Source organism: Cervus elaphus, chromosome 11 (genome assembly GCF_910594005.1).
Source record: "Cervus elaphus chromosome 11, mCerEla1.1, whole genome shotgun sequence".
Classification (NCBI taxonomy): Eukaryota; Metazoa; Chordata; class Mammalia; order Artiodactyla; family Cervidae; genus Cervus; species Cervus elaphus.
The window spans coordinates 7493182-7519854 of NC_057825.1; the positions used below are offsets into that span (position 1 = coordinate 7493182).

Consider the following 26673-nt stretch of genomic DNA (forward strand, 5'->3'; position numbering starts at 1 on the left):
TAAGAGGCCTCCCATCTGCTTTTCTGCCAGACTGTATGTGCTGACTCTCAAACTTCCTACAAAGCCATCCCGAGGACTCTTCTGAGACTTGCCTTAGCACTCCTGGTGAAGTCAAACCCTTCTTACTCTTTAACACCCAACTCAAGGCCCCTCTCATTCCACAGATAGCGGTGTCTCCTGAACAGTACGGTCTTCACCACTCAGATGACATAAATTACATAGCACCTGGCTTTACGGTTCTTATTTAGTCACTAGGCTGTGTCCAGCTCTTTGCGACCTCATGGACTATAGTCCACCAGGCTCCTCTGTCCATGGGATTTCCCAGGCAAGAATACTAGAGAGAGTTGCCATTTCCTTCTCCAGGGGATCTTCGTGACCCAGGGATCAAACCCAATCCCCTGCATTGGCAGGCAGATTCTTTACTGCTGAGCCACCAGGGAAGCCCACCTAGCTTTACTACTTAATTCTTATATCCATTATTCTCTTCAAACTAGATATTAAGGAACTTCACATTTTGTCTTACTCCCACAGTATCTACAAAAGGTACTTAAGAAAATTTAATTTTATAGAACTGAGGAACTATCTTTGGCATTTTTCATTCAACTGCAGACTAATGCTTGCCATGGCAGTGGAACTGCAACATGAAAAGCAAAAAGGATTTCTAAAAAACATCTCCCATTCTATTTAGGCATCTAACTGAACAACCTACCTTCTTAGCAGTCGATTTCCCTGATACAAGGGCTCGAAGCAGTTGCAGGAGAGGGGAAAGGAGATGGGGAAACATTCCACATACACTGTCCAGAATGATCCCAAGACCAGAGGTTGGTTCCTATGACAGAAGGGAAGAAGTCACTGACCTTGTGCTTATTTGTGTGTGTTATCCAGAAATTAACACATCTCTGAATTGCCCAGCAACCATAAGAAAATGTAAAATTAATCCTTTTCTTTAGGTAGACGGCATTTCTCTAATAATTTAAAACTTCCATGTTAAACATCCAGTGAAAAAGGCTTCAACAACTGACTGAGTGAGACCCTGAAGACAGACTACTGCTGCCTCCACTGACCTCTGCTAGGCATCCTCGCCACAGGAAAACACTACTTAGCTGTACATGATCTGCTTCCACTGATATGAAAAGCACCCACAGCCTGTCGGCAGTTAGCACCACACGTGAGCATCACATCCTAATCTGCATTTTGTTTCCCACCACCTCAGGAGAAAAAAGGTATAATACACAGGCAAATCATTTAGGCCATAGTTCAAAGAAAAACAAGATTTACTCATCACCTGGGCCTTGAGGCTTAAGGCTACTGTCAATGCTAAGACTAAATACCAGTGAGAAACTGTTCTCTCCAAAGCCGAATCCTTACCCTAACCTGTAACAGTACTCCGAAAATTTCTAAGACAGTTACAATCACCCAATGGTATGTTCAGGAGTTAAAGTACTACTGGTGCCTGAGACTCTTGATGTGGAAAAAAGACTTGGTGGGTAGGAGAGAGGACACAGGTTAATAATGTGGACTAGAGACTCAAATCAGACAGAACTACATCTTGATCCTATCTAGCAGTAGTGATAGCTCAGGAAAGTAACTTCACATCTCTGAGCATCACATTTCCCCACACACAAAATTGTGATGATATTATCTAATTTATCAATTTTTGTACAGATTACATGAGGAAACAGACTTAAAAGCTTAGTATAAGAACTAAAACAAATTCTGCTACAGAGAATACCACAGCATGACTCCCTCTGACATACTTACTGTTCCCCAGAACAGTTCTGGGAGAGAAGGGTCTGCCAGGACTTCACATGCTGTGTCAATTACATCCTGTTGAGGAGGGAAGAAGAAAATGGTTTATTTTTCCTGGTTAAACTAGTCTTTTTTTTTTTTTTAGCTGCGTTCTATTAAAATAAAAACATGAATAATACCTTCATATAGTATGTCAGAAAGAATTCTGGGAATAAAAAGTAAGGAATTGTAAAATGGTAAGCAAATTAACCTTTCTGAACTTCAAATTCTAACAGGGTGAAAATATTACCTGCTTCACAATGTTGTCCTAAGGATTAAATGAGATCATGTATGGGGAAACAAACTGCAAATCTTACACTGTATGTAAACGTGAGGTTACTACTAGGCCCAGCTTAGCTGAACCATCCTCCCATCCACTCTGTCCGTGGGGAAATTATCTTCTACAAAAGCAGTCCCTGGTGCCATAAACGTCTGGGATGCTGCTCTAGGGAACTAATGGATGGAGACGATGATGTGGTTTGTGGCTACCATAATTAACAACACAGCTACAGGCTAAAAGAAATCTGACATACTTATCAACCAATAATATATGGATCTAATTTATTTAGATCCTAATACAAACTTATGATAAACTTATGACATGTACAACTAGAAATCTGAGTCCAACCTTATTTGAAGATACGTTTCTCTAGATATGATAAAGGTTGTGAAGCTTTACTAAAATATTCGTATTAAGTAAATACTGTCTGGGATTTGCTTCAAAATAACCAAGGAGGTAGGAGGGAGGTTCAAGAGGGAAGGGATATATGTATACCTATGGCTGATTCATGCTGCTGTGTGGCAGAAACCACAATATTGTAAAGTAATTATCCTCCTAAAAAAAAAGTAACCAAGGAGGGAAGGGGCAGAAATGATTACAATCAGCTGTGCATTGATAATTTGGAAGCTGGTGATCAAGCATGAGGGTTCATTATACAAATCTGTCTCCTTCAGTATATCTTTAAAATATTTCATTTTTTAAAAATATTGCACAAGAATATTTATTAGCATTCATGGATGTTTGGGAAAATGCATTACAGAGTAAAAAATTAGGTTGCAGAACAGTATATAAACTGTGATTCCGTTTCTAAAGAACTATTCTATTTCTACATTTGGAAGGGAATATATAAAAATGTTAACATAGGTTATCCTGTGTGGTGGGTTTACAGTTTTTTCTTTTTATCAGCACTTTGACTTTTTAATCATTAATATATAATACAGTAAGTGAAAAACAGCAATAAACAGCAAATTATACTTGAAGTGTATGGGTCTGTGTTGTATCAGCTCCAAAGGAGTATTTTAGGAAAAAGACTACAAGCTGGGCAGTGCAGACAATCTCATGAAAGCCAGACACTGACCTGCTGATTGCCTAGGGTGTGCAGCTCCAGTGAGGTCAGGACAAAAGAAAGGAGTCCATAGACACACATGCACGCAGTACTGGTGGTACACTGTAACAAAGGAGTCAGGGGTAATTCTGAGTAACAACACTCTTCTCTAGGTTCGGCGTAATCCCATCACATTAATGTAGTCTCTCTAAACAAATGGGAAGACAACTTGAGGCTTCACAATTTTTCTAATTTAGTCCCAAAATCAGGAAGACAAAGGGAGAAAGGAGAAAGCAGGAGCTATACACATTACAACACAGTCAAGAACATCAAAAGGGAACCCTTTTCAAAATGATCAAAGTTTTCATAGGGAAGAAAACCACCTCCAGCCTACAAAAACGATAGAGCTTCTATGTGTTGGTATGAATGAAGCAGCTGCCTCAAATGTCACTGAGATAAATTAACCAATGCCAACAATTTGGCTAAGGTTTCATTCAGCATGTCAAAACAAGCTGACTAAACCATGCCACTCAAACTAAGCCCCAACACAAGACTCAAAAAGAATTTCTAATTCATCCCATTACAGTTGAATGAATAAGCCCTCTCCAAAGATTTATCCAGTCACTATGACCAAAGTTGTAAGAGATACTTAGTGGCACAGCATAACACAATGGCAAAGGGTCAAAGCAGGTTCAAGCGGGATCCACCAACTGCCAACTCATTGTTTCTGTGGGCAAACACCATCCCTTCTCAGTTTCAATTTCCTAACATGTAAAACAGGGTAATAATTCCCAATACACAGAAGTGTTCTGAGGATGAAGTAAGATACTGTGCAGAAAATGCTGAGAACAATGTCTACCACAGTAAAGGCTCTATAAAGGTTACAAAATTATCATCGTTATCCCCATCACTAACAGTCATTATTACTATAATAATGATTCATAAATGAGCATCCACCCTGCTCTCTGCCCACTTGCATGCTCACGTCATTTCCCCCACTGGCCAGTGAGCGGAGCAGTCGGGTCAAGTACTGAAAGACATTCAGTTGGATGGCTGTCCCCCCTATCTTCCGGACCACACTGCTTGTCTCTTCTGGATTCAGGGTGTGACGGAGGAGGGCCCATGCCAAAAGCACTGGGGCATGATGCGGAATGTCCCCAAAGGTCAACATCAAACGGTCCATATCCTAATGAAAAGAGGAAACAACATCCATGTCACTTAAAAGAAAGGGTCAATAGTCTCACACAGGATCTTTCACCATGCTTAATAAGTCTTCCATCTATCTAGAGTGGCCCCTCTCTCCCATTATAACATTTTACTCTCCCTAAGCCCCCAGCCACTTCATGAAAAAGACCCCTCAATTACTCTTCCCTTTACCCACAATTTTCTCTCTTGATTTTAAGTTGTGCCAATTTAAGATGATAAAATATATGTTCAAATGAAGACTCCTAGAAAATGTCCCTGATTCTTCCAGAACTTTCTCAGATCTCTCATTTTCTATCTTTCTGACTATGCTATCTCAATATTCTTCCCTGTTCCTCTTCTTTCACATGCTGCATAAACGCAGATAACATCCAAGTTTCTGTCCTTGGGACCCTTTTGTCCTATCATCTCCCTGAGGGACTCTACTCATTCTCACAGATTGAACTATCACCTCTGTGCAAATAATTAATAAATCCCAGATTTATTCCAAATCCAATGAACTGCTTTTTTTAAAAAACCATGTATTTATTACATATTTGACCACGCTGGGACTTGGTTGCAGCACACAGGACCTTGAATCTTCACTGTGGCAAGTGGAATCTTTAGTTGCAGCATGTGGAGACTTTAGCTGATTTAGGTGCAGTTCCCTGACCAGGGAGTGAACCTGGGTCCCTTAGTCCTGGGTGCTTGGGAGTTTTAGTCACTGGACCACCAGGGAAGTCCTTTAATTAACTTAACAGTGTAGAATCACAAATTCTACAATAAGGAAATATGTGGCAATGCAGTTGAGTGGTTAAAAGCTTACTACTAACTATATAAACATTCTGAAAAAAGAAGAGGCTGTTTCAAGTTCACCTGACAAATAAGTCCATCCTGGGCAAACTGGTGCAGTTCTCTTCTGTCATCCAAAGCACACTTATGCAAGGATTCAATATCCATGCCTTCCACCAGGATAAGGGCACTGAAGTATCTGGAGAGAAAAACAGTATCACGATGTCATACATGCTACTCTGAACCTCAATAAAGAATAAGGTAAAATGTAAGACACTTCAGCATCAAAACACTGAGTTATTTTACATTCTTTTTTCATATTCAAGACTTCTAAATTCAGTAGGTATTTTACACTTCCAGCACATCTCAATTTGACCAGACATATTTTACTTTTTGGCTATACCAGATGGTTTGCAGAATGTTACTTGGCCAGCCAGGGATTGCACCCGGATCTTCAGCAGTGTGAGTGTGGACCACAAGGGAATTCCCAAGACCAGTTTTATTTTATATTATTTTAGTTTTATCTTTAAATTTTATTTATTTTTGGCCACATTGTGCAGCACGCAGGATCTTAGTTCCCTGACCAGGGATCAAACCTGTGCCCCCTGCAGTGGAAGCACAGAGTCCTAACCACTGCTCCACCAGGGAAGTCCACCAGCCATATTTTAAATGTTTGATAGTCTCATGTGGCTTCTGCCCACCAAAGCACAGATCCAATACTAAATGTTTCTACAGCCAACAACTATATCTAACCCAGATCAACTCACTAGTCAAATGTATATTTTTGTTCATAGAGGAAATAGGCTCAAAATGTGGTATATCCATTTCCATAAAATTTAAAAGGCTATATACACTATGACCTCAAAGAGGGCAGGGAACACACCTGTCCTATTTATCACTGTTTTCTTAGCACGTGCACAGTGTTTCATCTGTAAGTTGCTCAACAGATTTTTCGCGAACGAAAGGATGAACCCTTAGATGAAAAACAGTAAGAAATAGAATAGAATACGATACTTATTTTGAGAAAAGATATCCCTCTCAATCCAAGTCTTTTCTCCCTGAATGACCTGGAACATGGTAGTACACTCATCTATCTCCCCAGCTATTACGTGAAAAATGTTATCTAGCACCCATTCACAAGACCACTCTAATATCGATGCTCTAAATACTGAATAAGTTCTAAGACCTCAATTCATTCACACTTACCCAATCCGATCCACAAAAGGATCCATGGTCTCATCTACCAGGTGCCTGTTAGTCTGCCTACTACCAAATCCTTGCTCTTTAAACATCTTGGTTAACACCAATAGGTCACTAGGCGCCATCTCAAAGTATGCATAATACAGGAAAATAATTTCTAGCAGCATGGACTGCTCCCGAAGGCACTGAACAAACCAGCGAGACACCTGGCGCTCAGTCTGCAAAACCAATGAAGAAAAGTGGGAGAGAGATGAAGTCAGATTTTAAACACATTTGAATCCTTAAGTTATTTTTATTAGGTAATACATGTATAAAAATAAGATTAAAAAAAATCTTCTCCCTACAATTTCTGTTGCCCAGGTATCCAAATCTATCCCCAGAGGCAACCACTGTTGGAGGTATTTGTCTTTCCTTCCAGTAATATGCCATACACTTTCATTCACTCAGACTAGTGGCTGCTGGGGGCCAGGTGTCACAGACTAACTGCAAACTTCCTAGGTAGACAGAAATGTTCTGTATATTGATCATGAAGGTGGTTACTGCATATAACTATATACAACTGCCAAAACTCAAAGTGAGTGAATTTTACTGGATGCAAATTATACCTGAATAAAGCTGGGAGATGCTACAGATTAGTCATTTCATCATGTAAGTGTGAATGCATTTATGGAATAAACTCAAAGTGAAACTACTAGGTCAAGAAATACGTGCTTTTCAATTTTTAGATATTATCACAATGTTTTCCATTAAAAAATACACTAATTCAAACAGTAAAATATAAGTGCCCATTATCCCAACCCTTGGATGTGAGTGTTTATATATGTTCATATCATTCGCCTGTTTTTTCTTCAGTTATGCTTACTGACTTCTGGCAGTCTTTCTATTTTAAGAACCCTTTGTGCTATGAGTTTGTCTTTTGACTTTACTTACAGCACTATTTTTGGTGTTTTGCCTTGTAAAAGTTTTTGACTTGATGTTGCTGAGCTTATCTTTTAATAGCTTTTGAGTTTTACTCTTAAAAGTCTTCTCCACTCCCCAAAAATAAAACAAAATCACCTCCCATGTTTCTTCTAGTACTTCTATGGTTGAATTTTTAAAATTTAAATCATTGATCGCTCTCTGATTTTCCTCTGGTAAAAGGAATGAGAGAAAGAGATAGTCGATTTTTCTCCACATGGTCACCCAGTAGTTCCAACACTATTGACCTGAATAACTAATTAATTAGTAATTAATTCCCCATTAATTTGAAATGTCACCTTTACCATACACTAATTCCCTATCAGCATTTGGTCCATACTAGACGTTCTACTTACTATGTGCTAGTCTTCAGTCTATTTACTCATGTATCAATGCCATCTTTAAATTATTTTAGTCTTATTTATAATAAAATGAATCTTCCTTTCTAAAAAATTTCCTGGCTACTGTTACTTATTTTATTTTTCAAATAAATTTTAGAACCATATGTCTAGTTACAAAATAAATGGCAAAGCAAATACTTGTTAGTACTTTTTCTAGAATCACACTAAATTTATAGGTTAAAATAAGGTCTGACACTCAGTGCTGAGTTTTCATTTTCAAGAGTGGCGCCATGTCTTTCCATTTGGTTATTTGGTTACGATATTCCTTTTAGTATTTTAAAGTTCTATTCGCTTAAATTCTGGATTGTCATAAGCTTATTCCTGAGAAATCTGTGCTTCTGTCCTATAAGTGAGCCATTTTCTTCAATTAAATATTTTAAATAGTTACTGTCTATATTTTGGCTGAATTGTTTTAATAAACATGTACTGTTTTCAAAACATAAAAGATTATATTCTAATTTATAAATATATAAATGCAGATTGGTTTAAGATTTAGGATAAAGCAATCAGACTTAATGTCATACATTTAATAGATGAGGATAATAAAGAAGATGAAATCTTGTGTTGAGAGTTTCATTAACCATTAAGAGAATATTTCAGGTAAGAAAAAAAATAAACTAATTAGATTGACAAAGTCAAGAGAAAAGTCCAAATTAAGTACCATAGTTAAAGTCAATGTTTTGATTCATATAACATGTTTAAACTTTTCTAAAGAATGATAATCTATAAATGTTTTAAGTTAGTAAGTAAATAAATAATTTAACCTGGAGCTCTATAAGCAAAGATACACAATTCTCCAGAGTTACAAGAGGTCCCAATAACCACATACCATGAGGTTTCCATGTGTCTCCCAAGTTGGTGCTTCAGTTTTATAAAGCTCTTCAAACTGCTGTCTATATTTTGTAACTAGCTCCTTTTCCAATTTATCCACACAGTCGGCATATTCAACCTTAAAAAAAAATTCAAAACAGGGTAATTTGCATCTTTAGTAAAAGGTAAACATTCAAATGAACAGAAATATTAATAAATTATTAAAAAGGACTAAATTTTACAGGGTAAAGAGAACCAACAGGACTAAATAGGCTTACCCTATAGGGATGTCTTTCATCTTGGAAATAAGTGAGAAGGTGTAAGACACAACGAAGAATACAGGTTCTTTCTTCATAGTAATAATCTGCAATCTGGGAAGAACCCAAAGATTCAAAATCAGTTACTCACCTCTGCATAGAAGATATTCAATTTTAAATTTACTGACAAAGAAATCACTTAAAAATGTGAAAGAAGTTCCTGAAAAACTGCATATATAATTCCTTGAACTATATAAGTAATTACAGAAATGGAAACACAGTGTTAAGCCAAAAAAGCAAAAGATCTTCTTGAACTAGGATACAAGTAAAGTCGTACAAGATAAAAGGAATTATTTAATAATAAAAATAAGTTTTCTAGCATGATTTCTTAGTTCAGCATTCAAGTAACAAATAATGCTATAAACTGACAGGCCAAATACATGAAAGCATATATAAAAATATCACTAGTGTATGTCCTAATTGCTTGCAACTGATGTACTCAGTTCTCATTAAACAGGAAACTACTTCAGAATTCATCGTCAAATTCCATGTTAAAATGAGATCCTATGCCCACTCTCACCATTTCTAGTCAACACAGGATTCAAAGTCCTAGCCATAGTCATCAGAGAAGAAAAAGAAAAGGTACCCAAATTAGAAAAGAAGAAGTAAAACTGTCATTATATGCATCTGACATGATCCTATATACAGAAAACCCTAAGGATTCCACACAAAAACTACTGGAACTGATAAATTCAGCAAGGTAGCAAGATACAAGATTAACATAAGAAATCTACTGCATTTCTTTACACTAACAATGAAAATTATCAGGCAGGGAAAGTAAAAGAAAAAAACCCTTTTAAAACCATTAGATAATCAACAAGCATCTACTATATAGCACAGGGAACTCTATTCAATATTTTATAATAACCTATGTGGGAAAAGAACATGAAAAAGAATGGATATATATGTATTCATATAACTGAACAGCAAGGAGAGGTAAGAAAGCCTTCCTCAGTGATTAGTGCAAAGAAAGGGAGGAAAACAATAGAATGGGAAAGACGAGAGATCTCTTCAAGAAAATTAGAGATACCAAGGGAAAATTTCATGCAAAGATGGGCTCAATAAAGAACAGAAATGGTATGGACCTAACAGAGGCAGAAGATATTAAGAAGAGGTGGCAAGAATACACAGAAGAACTATACAAAAAAGATCTTCACAACTCACATAATCACGATGGTGTGATCACTCACCTAAAACCAGACATCCTGGAATGAGAAGTCGAGTGGGCCTTAGGAAGCATCTCTACAAACAAAGCTAGTGGAATGATGGAATTCCAGTTGAGCTATTTCAAATCCTGAAAGATGTTGCTGTGAAAGTTGTGTATTCAATATGTCAGCAAATTTGGAAAACCCAGCAGTGGCCACAGGACTGGAAAAGGTCAGTTTTCCTTCCAATCCCAAAGAAATGCAATGCCAAAGAATGCTCAAACTACCACACAGTCGCACTCTTCTCACATGCTAGTAAAGTAATACTCAAAATTCTCCAAATCAGGCTTTAACAATACATGAACCATGAACCTCCAGATGTTCAAGCTGGTTTTAGAAAAGGCAGAGGAACCAGAGATCAAATTGCCAACATCTGTTGGATCATCGAAAAAGCAAAAGAGTTCCAGAAAAACATCTATTTCTGCTTTATTGACTATGCCAAAGCCTTTGACTATGTGGATCACAACACACTGTGGAAAATTCTGAAAGAGATGGGAATACCAGGCCACCTGATCTGCCTCTTGAGAAATCTGTATGCAGGTCAGGAAGCAACAGTTAGAACTGGACACGGAACAACAGACTGGTTCCAAATAGGAAAAGGAGTATGTCAAGGCTGTATATTGTCACCCTGCTTATTTAACTTATATGCAGAGTACATCATGAGAAATGTAGGGCTGGATGAAGCACAAGCTGGAATCAAGATTGCTGGGAGAAATGTCAATAACCTCAGATACGCAGATGACACCACCCTTATCGCAGAAAGCAAAGAATAACTAAAGAGCCTCTTGATGAAAGTGTAAGAGGAGAGTGAAAAAGTCGGCTTAAAGCTCAACATTCAGAAAACTAAAATCATGGCATCTGGTCCCATCACTTTATGGCAAATAGATGGGGATACAGTGGAAACAGTGGCAGACTTTATTTTTTTGGGCTCCAACATCATTGCAGATGGTGACTGCAGCCATGAAATTAAAAGACACTTGTTCCTTGGAAGAAAAGCTATGACCAACCTGGACAGCATATTAAAAAGCAGAGACATTACTTTGCCAACAAAGGGCCGTCTAGTCAAAGCCATGGTTTTTCCAGTAGTCGTGTATGGATGTGAGAGTTGGTCTATAAAGAAAGCTGAGCGTTGAAGAATTGATGCTTTTGAACTGTGGTGTTGGAGAAGGCTCTTGAGAGTCCCTTGTCCAACCAGTCCATCCTAAAGGAAATCAGTCCTGAATATCCAATGGAAGGACTAACGCCAAAGCTGAAACTTCAATACACTGGCCACCTGATGGGAAGAACTGCTTCACTGAAAAAGACCCTGAGGCTGGGAAAGATTGATGGTGGGAGGAGAAGGGGACGACAGAGGATGAGACGGTTGGATGGCATCAGTGACTTGGTGGACATGAGTTTGAGTAAACTCTGGGAGTTGGTGATGGACAGGGAGGCCTGGTGTGCTGCAGTCCATGGGGTCACAGAGTCGGATATGACTGAGCGACTGAACTGATAACTGAATCACTGTGCTGTACACCTGAAACTAACACAATATTGTAAATCAACTACACTTCTATGTAAAATCTTCTAAAAAATTACTAAATAAAAAATCACACCAAAAAATAAAACACTTAGGAACATACCTTACCAAAGAGGTGAAAAACTTATAAGCTGAGAACTATAAAATATGAAACACTGATAAAGGAAATTGAAGATGATTCAAAGAAATGGAAAGATAGTCCATGCTCTTGGACTGGCAGAGTTAATATTGTTAAAATAGATTCTTTACTGTCTAAGCAACCAGGGAAGCCCATTAAAACAGCACTACTACCCCAAAACAACCTACAGATTTAATGCAATCCCTATGAAATTACCCATGACATTTCTCATAGAAGTAAAACAAATAATATGAAAATGTATATGGAACCATAAAAGACCCAGAATTGCTAAAGCAATCTTGAGGAAAAGAACAAAACTGGAGGCATTACGTTCCCAAGTTTCAGACAATACTGCAAAGCTACAGTAACCAAACAGTGTGGGATTAGGACAAAAATTGACATACGATCAATGGAACAGAATAGGGAGCCCAGAAATAAACCCACACACCTATAGTCAATCTTCAAAAACGGAGGCAAGAATATACAATGAAGAAAAGATAAGTCTCTTCAGCAAGTGGTGTTGGGAAAGCTGAACAGCCACACGTAAATCAAGTTAGAAGTTACGATACTTCCTCATACCACACACAAAGATACACTCAAAATGCCGTAAAGACTTAAATATAAAACATGATACCATAACAACTCCTAGAATAGAAAGGCAAAACACTCTCTGGTATAAATCGTAGCAATGTTTTCAACACTTAGATCAGTCTCCAAAGGCAACAGAAGTAAATGAAAGCAAAAATAAACAAATACGACCTAAGCAAAGTCACAAGCTTTTGCACAGCAAAGAAAATCATAAACAAAATGAAAAGACAACTTTGGAGGTTGGGGGAGATAAAGAAATTAAAAAATTCAAATTAGTTCTACTGCATTTAGACCTAGAGAAAAAATATCCATGGACCAGTTCCCATCCTCAGTGGCTGAACAATCTGTTATGGAAAAAGGTTTCAGTTGGGTCCAGCGGAAAGCCTCTCGTTTCACAAATGAATTAATGAGCTTCTTCATTACGACATCAATGTTTACTCAACAAGAAGTCAAAGCCAGCAGTGCTCAGGAGAACTCGAGAGAACTTCTTGATGAAGCTGTTGCCCAATTTTACATCAAAGAATGGAAATGGTGACTAGCACTGACCTTCAGAATTAAGGCCTGGCTCTGCCTCTCATCTTGCAGCACCGTCTGAAGGAAGAAAGAGCAGTCAAAGAGCCATCTTATAAGGAAAATCAATTAACAAAGAAAAACGAAAGCATCTTCACCATATCCTTCAAGATTAAAACTGCTCATTCATCTCTGGATATGTTTTTTACCTAAGTATATCCAAGTCTGTGCTTAAATCCCCGCCGCCCTCCTCTGGCCTCAGTTTTCTCATATGAAAAACTAGGGGCTGGAAAGCCTAGATGTTGTCTCAGGTTCTTTTCAGCTCAGACACCCTGTGGGATTAACACATTAATCTTTGGCCTTTCAACCCCTCCACATCTGAGGACGGACTCCAACTTAAGCATATGTCTTTTAAAGTTTATAAGGTCTTTTCTGAGAATGGCTGTATCTAATCACCCATCTCTGCTGCAGAGAACTGGTACCAAAACTATATGAAGTGTCTAAAATCAACATGGAAAAGGATAAATGCAGGAGAAGGGAGCTGGACATAACTACAAACCTTTAGTGAGTCCCGAGTACCTCTGTAGTCCTCCTGAAGGAAACACTGGAGTAACTGCACACTCTGTTCTTCATCAAGACCCTACAACAGAAGACATAAGGGAGGAACAGACACCTCGGGTCAGAAACCACACAGAGCATGCAAAACCTAAAGTTCTGTCCTCTAGAATGAACACAGAACTTGAATAAACAAAAATTCTTTTAAGATTTCATAAACGTAATGATTTTAACTCAATAGGAGAAAAAAGGAGCAGCCACTGATGTGCAATTTACATGCCAATTAAATTTACATGTCAGAAACAACTGTGCTTATTCACCAAGCTCATTAACATAGCAGGAGGCAAGATCTGGGTTTCCAAAATTAAAAGGAAGCAGCTATGTATTTAAATACAATCTAGTCAACTTGAAGAATACCACAAGCATGCTGAAGATGACTCTATGATGTGCAATAAACAGGGACAGGCAACTTGACTTGTGGCTTTTAGCAAGAAGAGTTGCTGCCTGGGCATTTTTGAAATATAATATGCTCTATTTAACCCTAAAACTGAATTAAGCAGAATTTTCACTAACAATCACTAGCAATAAAACCATGCATATCCACCTTGCAGGTAATAAACTGAAGCCAGTGCTAATTTTTACTCACCAAAAACTTGCTGATTCTTAAACCCAGTTCCTTCAGTGGTGAAGCTACATCTTTACTAGCTTTCACTTTTTCAGCTGAACTTGGACTATGAAAAGAACAGTGAATCATTTTTTCATTCTCAATGACTCTCTAGGGGTTTTAAAGAAAAATACTTAACCTTTCTCTGCTCTTTAGGTGCCTATAAAACACACACACATACACACAAGCTCATCTCTACAGACTTTATATAACACAAAACTATGTCTAAGTAATAAATACAGTATATGTCTGTTACAAACTATAGTTATAATTATATTATTTGTAGTTATACTTAGTGACATTAATTATTTTGATCCTTAGAACTATCCTGGAAGGCAAACATTACTATCCCCATTTTGCCAAATGGAATTACCAACACTTAGGAAGAACTTACCAGAAATCTCACAGCTAATACAGTTGACGTGAAAGTTAAAACCAGGTCTGTTAGCATACATACATATATTACCCTAGCTGTGTCCACTGGGAAGGCCTAGCAGCGAACACAGCCAGCACCCAGATCTTTATTTCTAACATCATTCTCTAATAAAAGGTATTAGGACTCCTTGGAGAAATGGCTGAGTCTAGAGCTGGAGTGGGGGAAATACTAGATGAGCCTGGAGCATCTTGTAATGCCAAAAAGTAAGAAAATACTCAGAAAACAAAAGGATGGGAACATATCAAAAATCTGAAAGGGTGCCCCATGGCCAAAGTTGGAACAGGTACAAACAGAGTATGAAATAAACAAGTCCATGATGATCTAAATAAATGAGAGAGTGAATAAATATATACACATAAACAAATGGGGGAGAAGGGAACAATCTTCCTTACAGAAGAAGTTCAGTAACACACATATATGCTACTCCTTTTAGGAGGTAGTTTAATTCCACTACACCCCCACACTGAAAGTTGATTATACCAAGTGACTCACTTCTGATAAATAGAGGAGGGAAAGAGAAAAGTGACTTTACAGGGGAGACATCTGGCAAATGCTACCTTACCCAAGTGAGCAAGGTTAACATCACCAGTGACTTCATGTGGGTAACATGTATCCTCTGCCATGATATGATAAAAATGAGACTTCACCACTGTGTATTCTTTCCAAAAACCCACCATCTCAATCTAATAATAGTAATAATAATAAATCATACAGTTCTAAACTGAAGGCATTCTACTACAAAATACTTGACCAGTCTTCCTCAAAACTATTTGAAGTCATGAAAATCAAGGCAAGATTGATACACTGTCACAGCTAACAGCAAAGGGGACATGACAACTAAATATAACGTGATTCCCTGGTCTGACTCCTGGAATAGAAAGAGGACATTAAAAATAAAGTCTTTAATGGCTAAAAATCTGTGTTAAATTCAAATTAACCCTGCAGTTTAAAAGGAAAAACAAAGTCTGTCCGACTTTAAATCTCATGTTACTACAAAGGGAACTTTTATCTTTAAAAAAAGAAACTCATACCACAAATGCCCATTTTGTGAACTGAAGCATATTGTTGCTGGATTTGTTTTTTTAAAAGAGACTCTCACATTTCACAGAAAATCCACAACACAAAGGCTATTATAAAGTCAAATGACAAGTTCTGAAAGAGGCAACACAGAATGATGATTAAGAACACAGACACTGGAGTGAGACTGCCAGGTTCGAATCCTGGTTCTACCACTTACTAGCTGTGTGACCTTGGGTAAGTTACTTAACCTCTTTGTGTCTCAGTTGCCCCATCTGTAAAATGGAAACAATAATAATAAAAATACCTAAACGAAAAAAAAAAAAAAAAAACTAAATGTGATAATATAGTGCTTATCTTCTTTTAAGTTCATCTATCCTAGATACATAGTAAAGTATTTATGGATAAAAAAACATGATATCTAGGAGTTACTTCAAGGTAACTATGGCGGAAGGGAAAAAAGAAAGTTCTTCACTAACATAAGAGAATGAAGATGGAAGGTGAAGATGTAGTAAAATCAACAGGTGTTCAGAAATAGAAGGGAAGTAAGGGCAGTTTGGCAACTATGAGGCATAACAGAATGAGACCTGGACTAGGAATTAAGAGAGTCTGGTCCTATAAGGTTTATTCTCTTTTCAACCACTTTATATTTTATTATTCTTTTCCACTGCCCAGCAAAAAAAACAAAAAATCTATATATTCAAACAAAGAATAAAAATAGTACCTATCTCATAGAGCTGTTGAGGGATTAAATAACTTACCGTAGGTCTAGTGCTTAGAGCAGTAATTGGTACACAATAAACAATACATAAGTGTCAGCTGCTATTCTCATTGCTCACTGCTATATCCTAGCATTTGGTGCTGACAGTTTCTCACACAAACATGATGGACTGAAATAAACATTAGGAGTATTAATTGGGTATTTAATAAAGTCTCCTTCCCAATACTAGGGTTATACAATAGATTCGACAATACTGTATTTCTAGAAGGATTTTCCTTTTCTTCAACAGACAGAAAAAAATGTGCCATACTCTTTTTCCCTGGTTAACCAAATTATGTTCTCTCTGGTCTAACTAACCTAGTAATATCATAAAATCCTACATGAGGTATATTATGTGAAACAGATCGCCAGTCCAGGTTCAATGCATGAGACAGGGTGCTCAGGTCTGGTGCACTGGGATGACCCTGAAGGATGGGATGGGGAGGGAGGTGGGAGGGGGGTTCAGGATGGGGAACACATGTACACCCATGGCTGATTCATGTCAACATATCGCAAAAACCACTACAATATTGTAAAGTAATTAGCCTCCAATTAAAATAAAAAATAAAATAAAATCCTACATGAGGATGGTTTCATCTATCCCAGGTTCCTCAAGGAAATTACTCAAATGAGACCCACAGAACAGCCATACCTGGGAGATTTGTAGTAAGAAAGTCCTTCTAACAGCCGCTGCCAATGTTTATTCAGCTCTGCCTCAATCTGATTCTGGGAAAAAAAAGAAGGAAATTATATCAATGCTATTTTAATCATATTCTATGGTCACACTGAAGATAACATATTCCTTTGAGTCTTTTTAACGTGCATCTTTCCCCATAGCTAAATAATTTTGAATATAGAATTCTGTAGCCTGCTTTTCTTTATTTAACATTCTAACATAATGATTTAATGTTATTACGAGAATCTTGATAAACATCCTTTCTAGTGGTTGCATAATATTTTATCAAGTGACTAGATCATAATTCATTTACCATCCTTCTATTATTAGATATACTTAAGCTGGCTGTAATTCTTTATTCATATGAATAATACTATGGTAAAAAGCTTGTGCCCAAAATTCCTTCAGTACTTCTTTCTTTTAGATATATTCTTAGAAGTAGAATTATCAAAAGAGGGCATACAAAAAAATGTTAAAACTCTAAAAAAGATGTAACATTTATTATGTTAATTATAATCACAACACTAGTAATAACCGAATGTCATCTTAGCACTTTAGGGCTTCCCATGTAGCTCAGCTGGTAAAGAATCTGCCTGCAACATGGGAGACCTGGGTTCGATCCCTGGGTTGGGAAGATCCCCTGGAGAAGGGAATGGCTACCCACTCAGTATTCTGGCCTAGAGAATTCCAGGGACTCGCAAAGAGTCGGACACGACTGAGCAACTTTCACTTTCATTTTAACACTATCCTTACAGAGTCAGAAATGGGGGATGAACATGAAGAATTGTTCTTTACTGATTATATACTTGGAAATGCCCTAAAAACCTCAGCCTCTGTGACCTAAGCAGCTAGCAAAGTGGAAAAGGACGAAAAGGCAAGTCAGTATGAGATGGAGGAAAGATCTGAGAATCTTTCCTAGCCTGCAGCGGTAAAATGGTTTTTGTACCCCTACCCTCAGCAGCCAATCAAGTAGCACTGGTATCTTTTTAGAAAAGGAATCACTAAGATACAAAGAAAAGTAGAGACTTGGAAAACTTCAGCAGCTAGGCTGTAAGACAACACTGCATTTCAGTAGAGAGAACTGGGGAATGCATAAAGCTTCTTTTAGAAATAAAATGGGAATTAATTTTAGGAATAAAAAAATGTGTTTACTTCCTATTTCAAAGAGAAGGAGGAAAATATTTTTTGGTAATAAAAGCTACACAAAGAACCACAGAATCCATCCAAGAACATACCACTTACCAGTTCTCTCAGAGCTGACCTTCCTAGCAGAATTGTCCACAGTTCTCTACTGCTCCTGAAAAATGATAGAAAGCAGAGGTAAGTTTCCTCGTTTGGGAAAAAAAAAATGTATTTTAGAATTAATGAAACATAGTAATTAACAAAATACAGTACATCTTCTATGCTAAGAAGATGCTTCATTTAGTATTTCTGTCTCCTCCGTTTTCATTAAAATGTAGTGACTAATAAGGAATAAGAATCTAGAAAAACACTAATCTATTTCAGGACTCCCATCACCTCCAGAAATACCTGACAAAAGCACTTTCTCAATCTAGCAAAGTCTAACAGTCATTACAAATGGCACTACGTTCACTCACTCCTTAATGAATTCCCACTAGGTGGTATCTGCAGTGCTAAATACAGAAGTCAAATAAAAACACAGGAGAGGTAGGGCCAGGTCTTGGTGTCAAATGGTGGTCTCCAGCACAGCTCACCCCAATGAGTACTCCCTAGTACCTCTGCCACCAGTGTCCCTGACCCCACAGTGAGTCACAGTTGCCCCCCACCCTGCCTGCCTCCCCAGAAAAACCCTCCAAGACCATCAACTCATCACTCAACAACTGGCATATGAAGATTTCTGGAGAAACATGTTATCTCTGGGAAATATGGATACTGAGATGAAAAAAAAAGTGAGTCCTTTAATAAAAGTACATCACAGCAAGAGGAAACAAAAAGAACGAAAGAATACAGTGAACTGCGCACGTGTCTCCCAGAACAGCCTCTGTCTTCTCTTTAGCCAAGGAGCCATAGTAGCAAATTCCACTTCCTACATCATATTTTCATATATCCTTTGCTCAGATTCACCAAGTATTATTTATTATTTTCTTTCTCCCTCTTTGTATCTGCATAATTATATATAATACAAAAATGCATATATTTGTATACATGTAGACGTACACACGTTTTCCCAAAACTATACAAAATTGTATTAGAGACATATTCCTTTATCTCAAAACATTTCAGTGTGTTTTTCCTAAACGCAAGAACAACATCTTACGCAGTACAACTATCAAAACCAAGAAATTAGAACTTTCCTGGTAGTATAGTGAATAAGAGTCCACCTGCCAGAGAGGAAGGAGCCTGGCAAGCTACATGCCATGGGGCCGCAGAGTCGGACACAACCGAGCGACAAAGCACAGCACAGCACAGCACAGCCAACACAAGGGGCACGGGTTCAATCCCTGGTCTAGGAAGATTCCACATGCTGTGGAGCAGCTAAGGCTGCTGAAGCCTGCACACCTAGAGCCTATGCTCTCCAACAAGAGCAGCCACCGAAGCCCACACACCGCAACAATGAGTCGCCCCCAGTCGCCACAAGCAGAGGAAGCCCAAGTGCAGCAAAGAAGACTCAGCGAAGCCAATAAATAAACAGGGAAAAAAATCAAACTGATACCAGAAAAGAAAGCACGCATACAGTCCCTGTTCCCATCCAGTGAGCTCTTCAAATATACTCCCAACTATGTGCTAACCCCATTTCCCTCCCTCAGCCATGCCTTCAGAATTTCAGGAAAACTTGCTTTGTGGTGTTTTTTTTTTTAATCTAGAATTAAATTTTAAAATGCAGCCATTAAGAAATTATCTCAAGAAAGGATTATAAAAAGCATAGGGGAAAAAAAAAGCATAGGGATTATATTTGGGGAGATTCTAAATAAGCCCTAGAATAGTTACCTGAAACAATTAACACTGCTTGGAAAGCCTATCTTCAGAGAGATGAAAAGGTCCTAGTAAAATATATTAGACAGCTAACAAAAAAGATGCAAGTTATATTAACTATGAGGATAAATTGAAAAATCTTTTCCTCATTAAGGCAAAACACTAGCCCTATCTATTTAAAAATGGTCTTTCAGAATTTTCCCATCAAAAGAGGATTAAATTAGACATCTAAAAATCATAAATCTCTCTCCTAAGGGTTAATGCTACTAAGAAAACAACTTCGATTCTGCTGAATCAATAATCACCAACTCCCACAAGTGCACTGTGGAATCACTATAAATCATTTTTCTGTTAACAAGAAAGCATTCACTATTTTAAAATTAGGAGATTAGAGCCAGTTGATGAAACAAGTATGTCCCTTTGTACTGATAAACTATATTAAAAGGTATGACTAAATCAAGCCCTACGAAATTAAAGACAGAAGCAAGCTCACTGTTTAAAGAAATGTATAGTAAATTTTTAAAGAATGCCTTTTGTAAAGATGATAAACATCTAACTTATTTGTTTGGTAAATCTGACTTAGCAAAAAATAAAGGGAGGGCTTTATTTAAAATGCCATATACTAAGCAACTTTACTTCACTCACTTCTTTATCATTGGAGAAGGAAATGGCAACCCGATCCAGTATTCTTCCCTGGAGAATCCCAGGGACAAAGGAGCCTGGTTGGATACGACTGAAGTGACTAAGCAGCAGCAACACACTACTTTAACTTTACCAAGGATAGCTGCTGGTTTGCACCAAAAATATCAGGTATCTGTTATATAATAAATAGCTAATAATGGGGCTAACAGTATCCCATAATTAATGGAAAGAAATTTATTATTAACTGAAGGCTCTGGTATGCCTGAGCTAAATTACTCTTTCTGGATCATACATCTTCCAATTTCAGAAGCGTGGGCACCACTGAGCTCTAATTTATCGGCATTTGTTTTCAGAACTTTTGATCTCTAGCTAACTAGGTAGCAGTGAGTCCCAAGAGACTCAGAATACCACTACCTGTACTCAAGGACCACCTGCCCAGGATCCAGAATTCTTTGTTTACTCAAATTCAAGCTGTGGGTTATTTGTTACACCAAAATCCACACAGTTCAAACAAACAAAAAATTTCCCAAAAGAGTGTTTCTCAGAATGAAGTTGGTCCTCAGGCCAAACAGCCAAATCAGCTGAAAACAATACAGTAACACTGCAGAACCCTGATCATTCCCAGAACCACACTTTCTCAGAGGTTAGGCTTGGGAAATCTACATTTTAAAATCAATTCCTAAATTACTACTGCTGGAGGGCATCAGCTTGTCTCAGAGGAGGAGGTCAAAGACCTGGTCAGTATAGACTTTTTTGCCTTTTGTCTGACATATTGGCTTTTTTGGGAGGTGGAGAGGGGAGAAAAAGATTCTGCTACAAAACAAGACTGAAGTCATGCAGTAACTTTTATACTTACTAATTAAAAGAAAAAATAGCTATTTCTTTAGAAATAAAGATTCTCATTTGTAAAACCAAGTCATAGCATGGTCTTTTTGTTATAAGGTGTCAAAAATAATGTTTATTGAAAATGAGTTGGATATTTAGCCAACATTTACTGAGCAGTTACGTGGGGCACTGTGCTAAGTCTTTAATGCTTTGTCTTACTGAATATTTCAACTGACCTATGAGGCAAATACTATTATTATATGTAGTATCTCATCAGGAAACTAAGGTTTCAGAGTGGTTAAGTAACTTCTTTAAGGCCACAAAGCTAATATTTAATGGAACCAGGGCTTGAACCTAGGCTTGCAAGATTCCAAAGTTTAATCATTATAAGACAGGGCCTCAAGTTGCACCCAGGAATTCACTCCGAAAACAGGCAAAGACTGAGGTGAAGTTTTCTGTCCTACAGTGGTATGCCATACTCTAATACTGAGACTGGCACACAGCAGAGGCCACCGCAATGAGAAGTCTGAGCACCACAACAAAGAGTAGCCCCTGCTCACCACAACTAAAAAAAAAAAAAGCCCACACAAAAGCAATGAAGACCAGCAGAGCAAAAACTAACAAGTCAATTTAAAAAAAACAAACAAAACTACGAGTCCCTTTTAGACCTGCAAACTAACTGGAACAGAAAAACTAGAAAAAACAAATATTACATGCAGAAGTGCCAAGAGATGGCAGAATAAAAGAGAAAACAATAGCTTATCAGGAAGGGAATCATCCTGGAAATGAGTGTTACTGGCTCCTCAATTCCTACACATTTATGATCTAGGAATAACGGAAGCCAAATAAATCTAAGACCTTCACGACACTCATAAACTTAGTGTTGGGAATGATAAAGGATGGTAAACATAACAACACAATCAGCAAAAAAGTAGGCTGTACCAAAGGGCAGGACCCTAACAATTAGACACTACAAGGAATATAACCACATAGGACAGAAAAGAGTCAGAGAAGACAGTGATCACTAGGAGCTAATCCAGGGATTGAAGAAAGACTTCACCTCAAACAGACCAGGAGGTTTGAGCAGGTGATTCTCAAGACTCAACAGACAAGATTGGAATTGCGATGTTCAATTCAAGCCTCAGGGTAACATCTTCTACAAATACTTTCAAGAAATGAAATAAGTGCTACAGTGTCTGTCATTTATTTGCACAATAAGTAAATAAATTTAAGTACAAACTAAGGCACAGAAATTAAATAATTTGCCTCAAAAGTGAGATTCAAAAAATTTATTGACTTGCAGCCCAATGTTCTACCAGACAACATGGAACTCCACTTCTATAAAAGCTGGAGTTAGTGGAAACAGGAAATAATCAGTAGAGATATCCACGTGGTTGGAAACCTTTGGATGAAAGCCACCAAGAGATTGGAAATACCAGGGAAGTAAAAATCCCTTTCATTAAAGAAGCTGCCTTGTCGTGCAGGAGCTAAACTTTACCCAAGATCCACAAGGACTTTTAAGATTAGCCTGAGAAAAGGAGAGCACAGTGACCACAATGCTGCCGGACATAAGAGCTGACATGATACAAGGGCAGGGGGTTAGAAACAAGCCGGTTCTCACAAAGTTCAGAAGCAGTTCAATGGAAACTCCAAAGATGAAAATCTCACTCAAGCAGAGAGGTGAAAGAAGTGACAAGTGGAATAAACATTTACTTGGAGTCTATTACTGCTCTTCTGGGTGTTGAGGCTACAGCAGTGAAGAGGACAAAAAGGTGGGGAAACGTTGCTGGTACAAGGGGGAAAAAAAAAGTGGCAGGGGAGGTTGGGCGGGACGGGTGGAAGGGAGAATGAACACTTTGAAGATGCAAGTGAGAGATGGAAGTGAGGCGATCCGGCTAAAGCTTCCGAGTGGGACACTCCAGTTAGGAGTTGGGTTTGTGAGTCATCTGTAAATTACAAGGTGCCTCCCCAGAGTTGTGGGAATTCAAGGAGATAACGCGGAGAACCAGAAACCGCGTCGCCAGGGTTTGGCGCTAGTACGCTAGTAAGAACTCTTTTTTTAATATTTTCTCTTCCTGTCCTTTAAAGCCCAGTAACAGCGCCCGGGATGCCGACTGAAGGAATCAATGCAAGAAAAAACGACTAGACGGATGAATGAAAGAGCGGCGAAAAGAGGGCAGAAACCTCAAGAAGGTGGTTCCGCGACTCCTGAAACAGACCTCCCGGCGGGAGCACATGGGGAAACCGGGGGAGAGCCCGCCGGGCACTGGAGGCTGCGGCGGAGACCGGGTGGGGGCTCCCCACGGGCAACCGCGAAGCGCCCCGTCGCGCCTCGAGGGAGCGTCACACCGGACAGGAAGCGCGGTGACGGAGGGAGGGGGGCGCCAAGGGACGCGCCGCCGGGAGAGGGAAGGGAAGAAGGGCCGGGTGAGGAAACCGGAGGCCGGCGCCTAGGGAAAGCGGGAGGCACCGGCCCCCCTTTTACAGAAGTCGCCTCATATCCCCGCGCGCGCGGGGACCGTTTGGCCGTAACCGCCTCCCGTCCCGGCGCCCGTACACCTAGCCGGCTTTCGCCCTGCCACTGCCGCCACATCTCGCCCTCAACTCCCGCCCCGGCTTGCGCTTGGCTTGAACCCCGCGCCTCAGTCATCCCCGCCGACTCGGCCCGCTCCGCACCTCACACACGGACCGCCAGCGGCAGCCGCCATCTTCGCGCGCGCGCGTGCCCCAGCCCCGCCCCCAGACGCCACGCCCACGTGACAGCGCGCTTCCAGGGCGTGGACCGGGTTTTCGTCACGTGACTGCGGGGGCGGAGCCAACATGGCGATGCCGGGAGAGGTGAGGAACTCCGGGCAGGCGCGGCCGAAGCTGTGAGGGAGGTGGCGGAGGGAAGACGTCTACGCCGTGAGTGGGAGGCGGTGGAGGATAGCCTGACGCCAACTCCCAGGCGGCACAGAGTGGCCTACAGTGGAGCTTCCCTTTTGGAGGGAGCTGGAGAACGGAGAAAGAAGGTGCTGGCAAGGCGAAGCTACCGCTGTCTGTCGGGCGGGGATTAAAGGGCCAGAGTCCAAGGCATCCCTAGTCACCCCGGTTTTCCGTGGGTCCAGAGTCTAGAGACATGACCCGAGAGTGCGCTCCCCCGACCCCTGGGTCCGGGGCTCCGCTGAGTGGGTCCGTGCTGGCAGAGGCGGCGGTGGTGTTCGTAGTGGTGCTGAGCGTCCACGCAGCCGTGTGGGATCGATACTCGTGGTGCGCCGTGGCCCTCGCGGTGCAGGCCTTCTACGTTCAGTACAAATGGGACCGGCTCCTACAGCAGGGAAGCGCGGTCTTCCAGTTCCGAATGTCCGCGAACAGTGGCCTACTGCCCGCTTCGGTGGTCATGCCTTTGCTAGGACTGGTTATGAAGGAGCGCTGCCAGGCTGCGGGGAACCCATATTTCGAGCGGTTTGGAATTGTGGTGGCGGCCACGGGCATGGCAGTGGCCCTCTTCTCCTCAGTATTGGCCCTGGGCATCACTCGCCCGGTGCCCACCAACACCTGCATCATCTCGGGCTTGGCTGGAGGCGTCATCATTTACATCATGAAGCACTCGCTGAGTGTTGGCGAGGTGATCGAGGTCCTGGAGGCCCTGCTGATCTTCGTGTACCTCAACATGATCCTGCTGTACCTGCTGCCTCGCTGCTTCACCCCCGGAGAGGCTCTGCTGGTCCTGGGTGGCATCAGCTTCATGCTCAACCAGCTCATCAAGCGCTCTCTCACTGTGGTGGAAAGCCAGGGGGACCCCTTGGACTTCTTCCTGCTCGTGGTGGTGGTAGGCATGGTGCTCATGGGCATCTTCTTCAGCACCCTCTTTGTTTTCATGGACTCGGGCACCTGGGCCTCTTCCATCTTCTTCCATCTCATGACCTGCGTCCTGGGCCTCGGCGTGGTCCTGCCCTGGCTGCACCGCCTCATCCGCAGGAACCCCCTGCTGTGGCTTTTTCAATTCCTCTTCCAGACAGAGACCCGAGTCTACCTCCTAGCTTATTGGTGTCTGCTGGCCACCATGGCCTGCCTGGTGGTTCTGTACCAGAATGCCAAGCGGTCATCTTCCGAGTCCAAGAAGCACCAGGCCCCCACCATCACTCGAAAGTATTTCCACTTCATTGTGGTAGCCACGTACATCCCAGGTATCATCTTGGACCGGCCCCTGCTCTACGTGGCTGCTACTGTGTGTCTGGCTGTCTTCATCTTCCTGGAGTATGTGCGCTACTTCCGCATCAAGCCCCTGGGCCATACCCTGCGAAGCCTTCTGTCCCTCTTCCTGGATGAACGAGACAGTGGGCCACTCATCCTGACCCACATCTACCTGCTTCTAGGCATGTCTCTTCCCATCTGGTTAGTCCCCAGGCCCTGCACACAGAAGGGTAGCTTAGGAGGAGCCAGGGCCCTGGTGCCCTATGCAGGCGTCCTGGCCGTTGGTGTGGGTGACACTGTGGCCTCCATATTTGGCAGCACCATGGGGGAGATTCGCTGGCCTGGAACCAAAAAGACTTTTGAGGGAACCATGACATCTATATTTGCCCAGATTATTTCTGTAGCTCTGATCTTAATCTTTGACAGTGGAGTGGACCTGAACTACAGTTATGCTTGGATTTTGGGATCTATCAGCACCGTATCCCTCCTGGAAGCCTACACTACGCAGATAGACAATCTCCTTTTGCCTCTGTACCTCCTGATATTGCTGATGGCCTAGCTGCTGTGCATTAGTGATGGAGGCAGCAGGGACATGGGGAGGACCAACAGTCCCCAGAGCAGCCAGCCACTTGGGTTTGAAGAGCCAAGATGAGGAGAAGCAAATTTAATTTTTCAACTGATTCAGATTTAAAATAAAAATCAAAGCACTCCTGGTTTTAGTTTTGCTGATAATTAAAAATGCAAAGAGACTTAAAGTCTAGTCCAACAGCTCAGAGAGCTTGAGAGTGCTATAGGGCCCCTGCCTTGCAATCCTTGAGGGGCCAGAGTAGACTCTGGACGTAGTAGGGCAGAGGGGTTAACACTTCAGGTTCTGATGTCAACTCATGCAGTCAGAATACTTGGTTGAATCACTTCTTAACTGTGTGAGTCACTTAAACCCTCTGAGTCTCAGTGGTCCTATCTGCATGCAAGATGGGAATAATAGACCCTGCACCTCATGGGGTGAGGGTCTGGTGAAGTGACATGGATGAGGTGTCCAGCCCAGGGCCTTGCACAAGGGCCGCATCAGTGAGGGACAGTGTCTTTGTTACCCAAGACCAGTCATTAGTTCAGCAAAAAGCCAAGCAAACCAAAGGGTTATATGGGTTGTACTTGGAAAGTAGAATGACCCTCCTTCTCTGGCTTCAGTCAGAGGAGAGTCCAAGAGGAAAACAGCCAAGTGCATGTGGTTTCTCCCATTTGGCCTAGGAAGAGCTGAGGGGGAGAGAGGGCATCT

General features: G+C 40.5%; 3 protein-coding genes across 4 annotated transcripts in view; 2 read left to right on the forward strand and 1 right to left on the reverse strand.

Moving 5' to 3' along the window:
• The window catches only part of NUP188 (nucleoporin 188), a 42142-nt gene extending 18170 nt beyond the window's left edge, over positions 1-23972 (reverse strand). Inside the window, exons 1-14 of one of the 2 annotated variants that reach the window (XM_043916645.1) lie at positions 23898-23972; positions 18063-18117; positions 16797-16870; positions 13914-13998; positions 13272-13352; positions 12749-12793; positions 8734-8826; positions 8475-8594; positions 6294-6505; positions 5172-5286; positions 4099-4299; positions 3147-3236; positions 1762-1827; positions 710-829 (exon numbers count right to left, since the gene is read on the reverse strand). In XM_043916645.1, the coding sequence (XP_043772580.1) occupies positions 710-829; positions 1762-1827; positions 3147-3236; positions 4099-4299; positions 5172-5286; positions 6294-6505; positions 8475-8594; positions 8734-8826; positions 12749-12793; positions 13272-13352; positions 13914-13998; positions 16797-16870; positions 18063-18117; positions 23898-23929 (1389 nt within the window). In that variant the 5' untranslated portion in view covers positions 23930-23972. The remainder of the gene's footprint in view (positions 1-709; positions 830-1761; positions 1828-3146; positions 3237-4098; positions 4300-5171; positions 5287-6293; positions 6506-8474; positions 8595-8733; positions 8827-12748; positions 12794-13271; positions 13353-13913; positions 13999-16796; positions 16871-18062; positions 18118-23897) is intronic. The other variant, XM_043916646.1, reaches the window with a different exon arrangement.
• On the forward strand, positions 22699-24022 carry LOC122702821 (translation initiation factor IF-2-like). Its single transcript, XM_043916669.1, has 2 exons — positions 22699-22993; positions 23310-24022. The coding sequence occupies exon 2, from the start codon at positions 23348-23350 to the stop codon at positions 24020-24022; it is 675 nt and encodes a 224-aa protein (XP_043772604.1). The 5' UTR covers positions 22699-22993; positions 23310-23347.
• On the forward strand, positions 24019-26112 carry DOLK (dolichol kinase). The gene has a single exon (XM_043916649.1). It carries the CDS (start codon positions 24340-24342, stop codon positions 25954-25956), a length of 1617 nt encoding a protein of 538 aa, XP_043772584.1. The 5' UTR covers positions 24019-24339; the 3' UTR covers positions 25957-26112.
• Positions 26113-26673: the final 561 nt, after the last annotated feature.

Coding starts and splice junctions, on each gene's coding strand:
- LOC122702821 (XM_043916669.1), top strand. CDS start 23,348: ATGCAAGAAAAAACGACTAGACGGATGAATGAAAGAGCGGCGAAAAGA.
- DOLK (XM_043916649.1), top strand. CDS start 24,340: ATGACCCGAGAGTGCGCTCCCCCGACCCCTGGGTCCGGGGCTCCGCTG.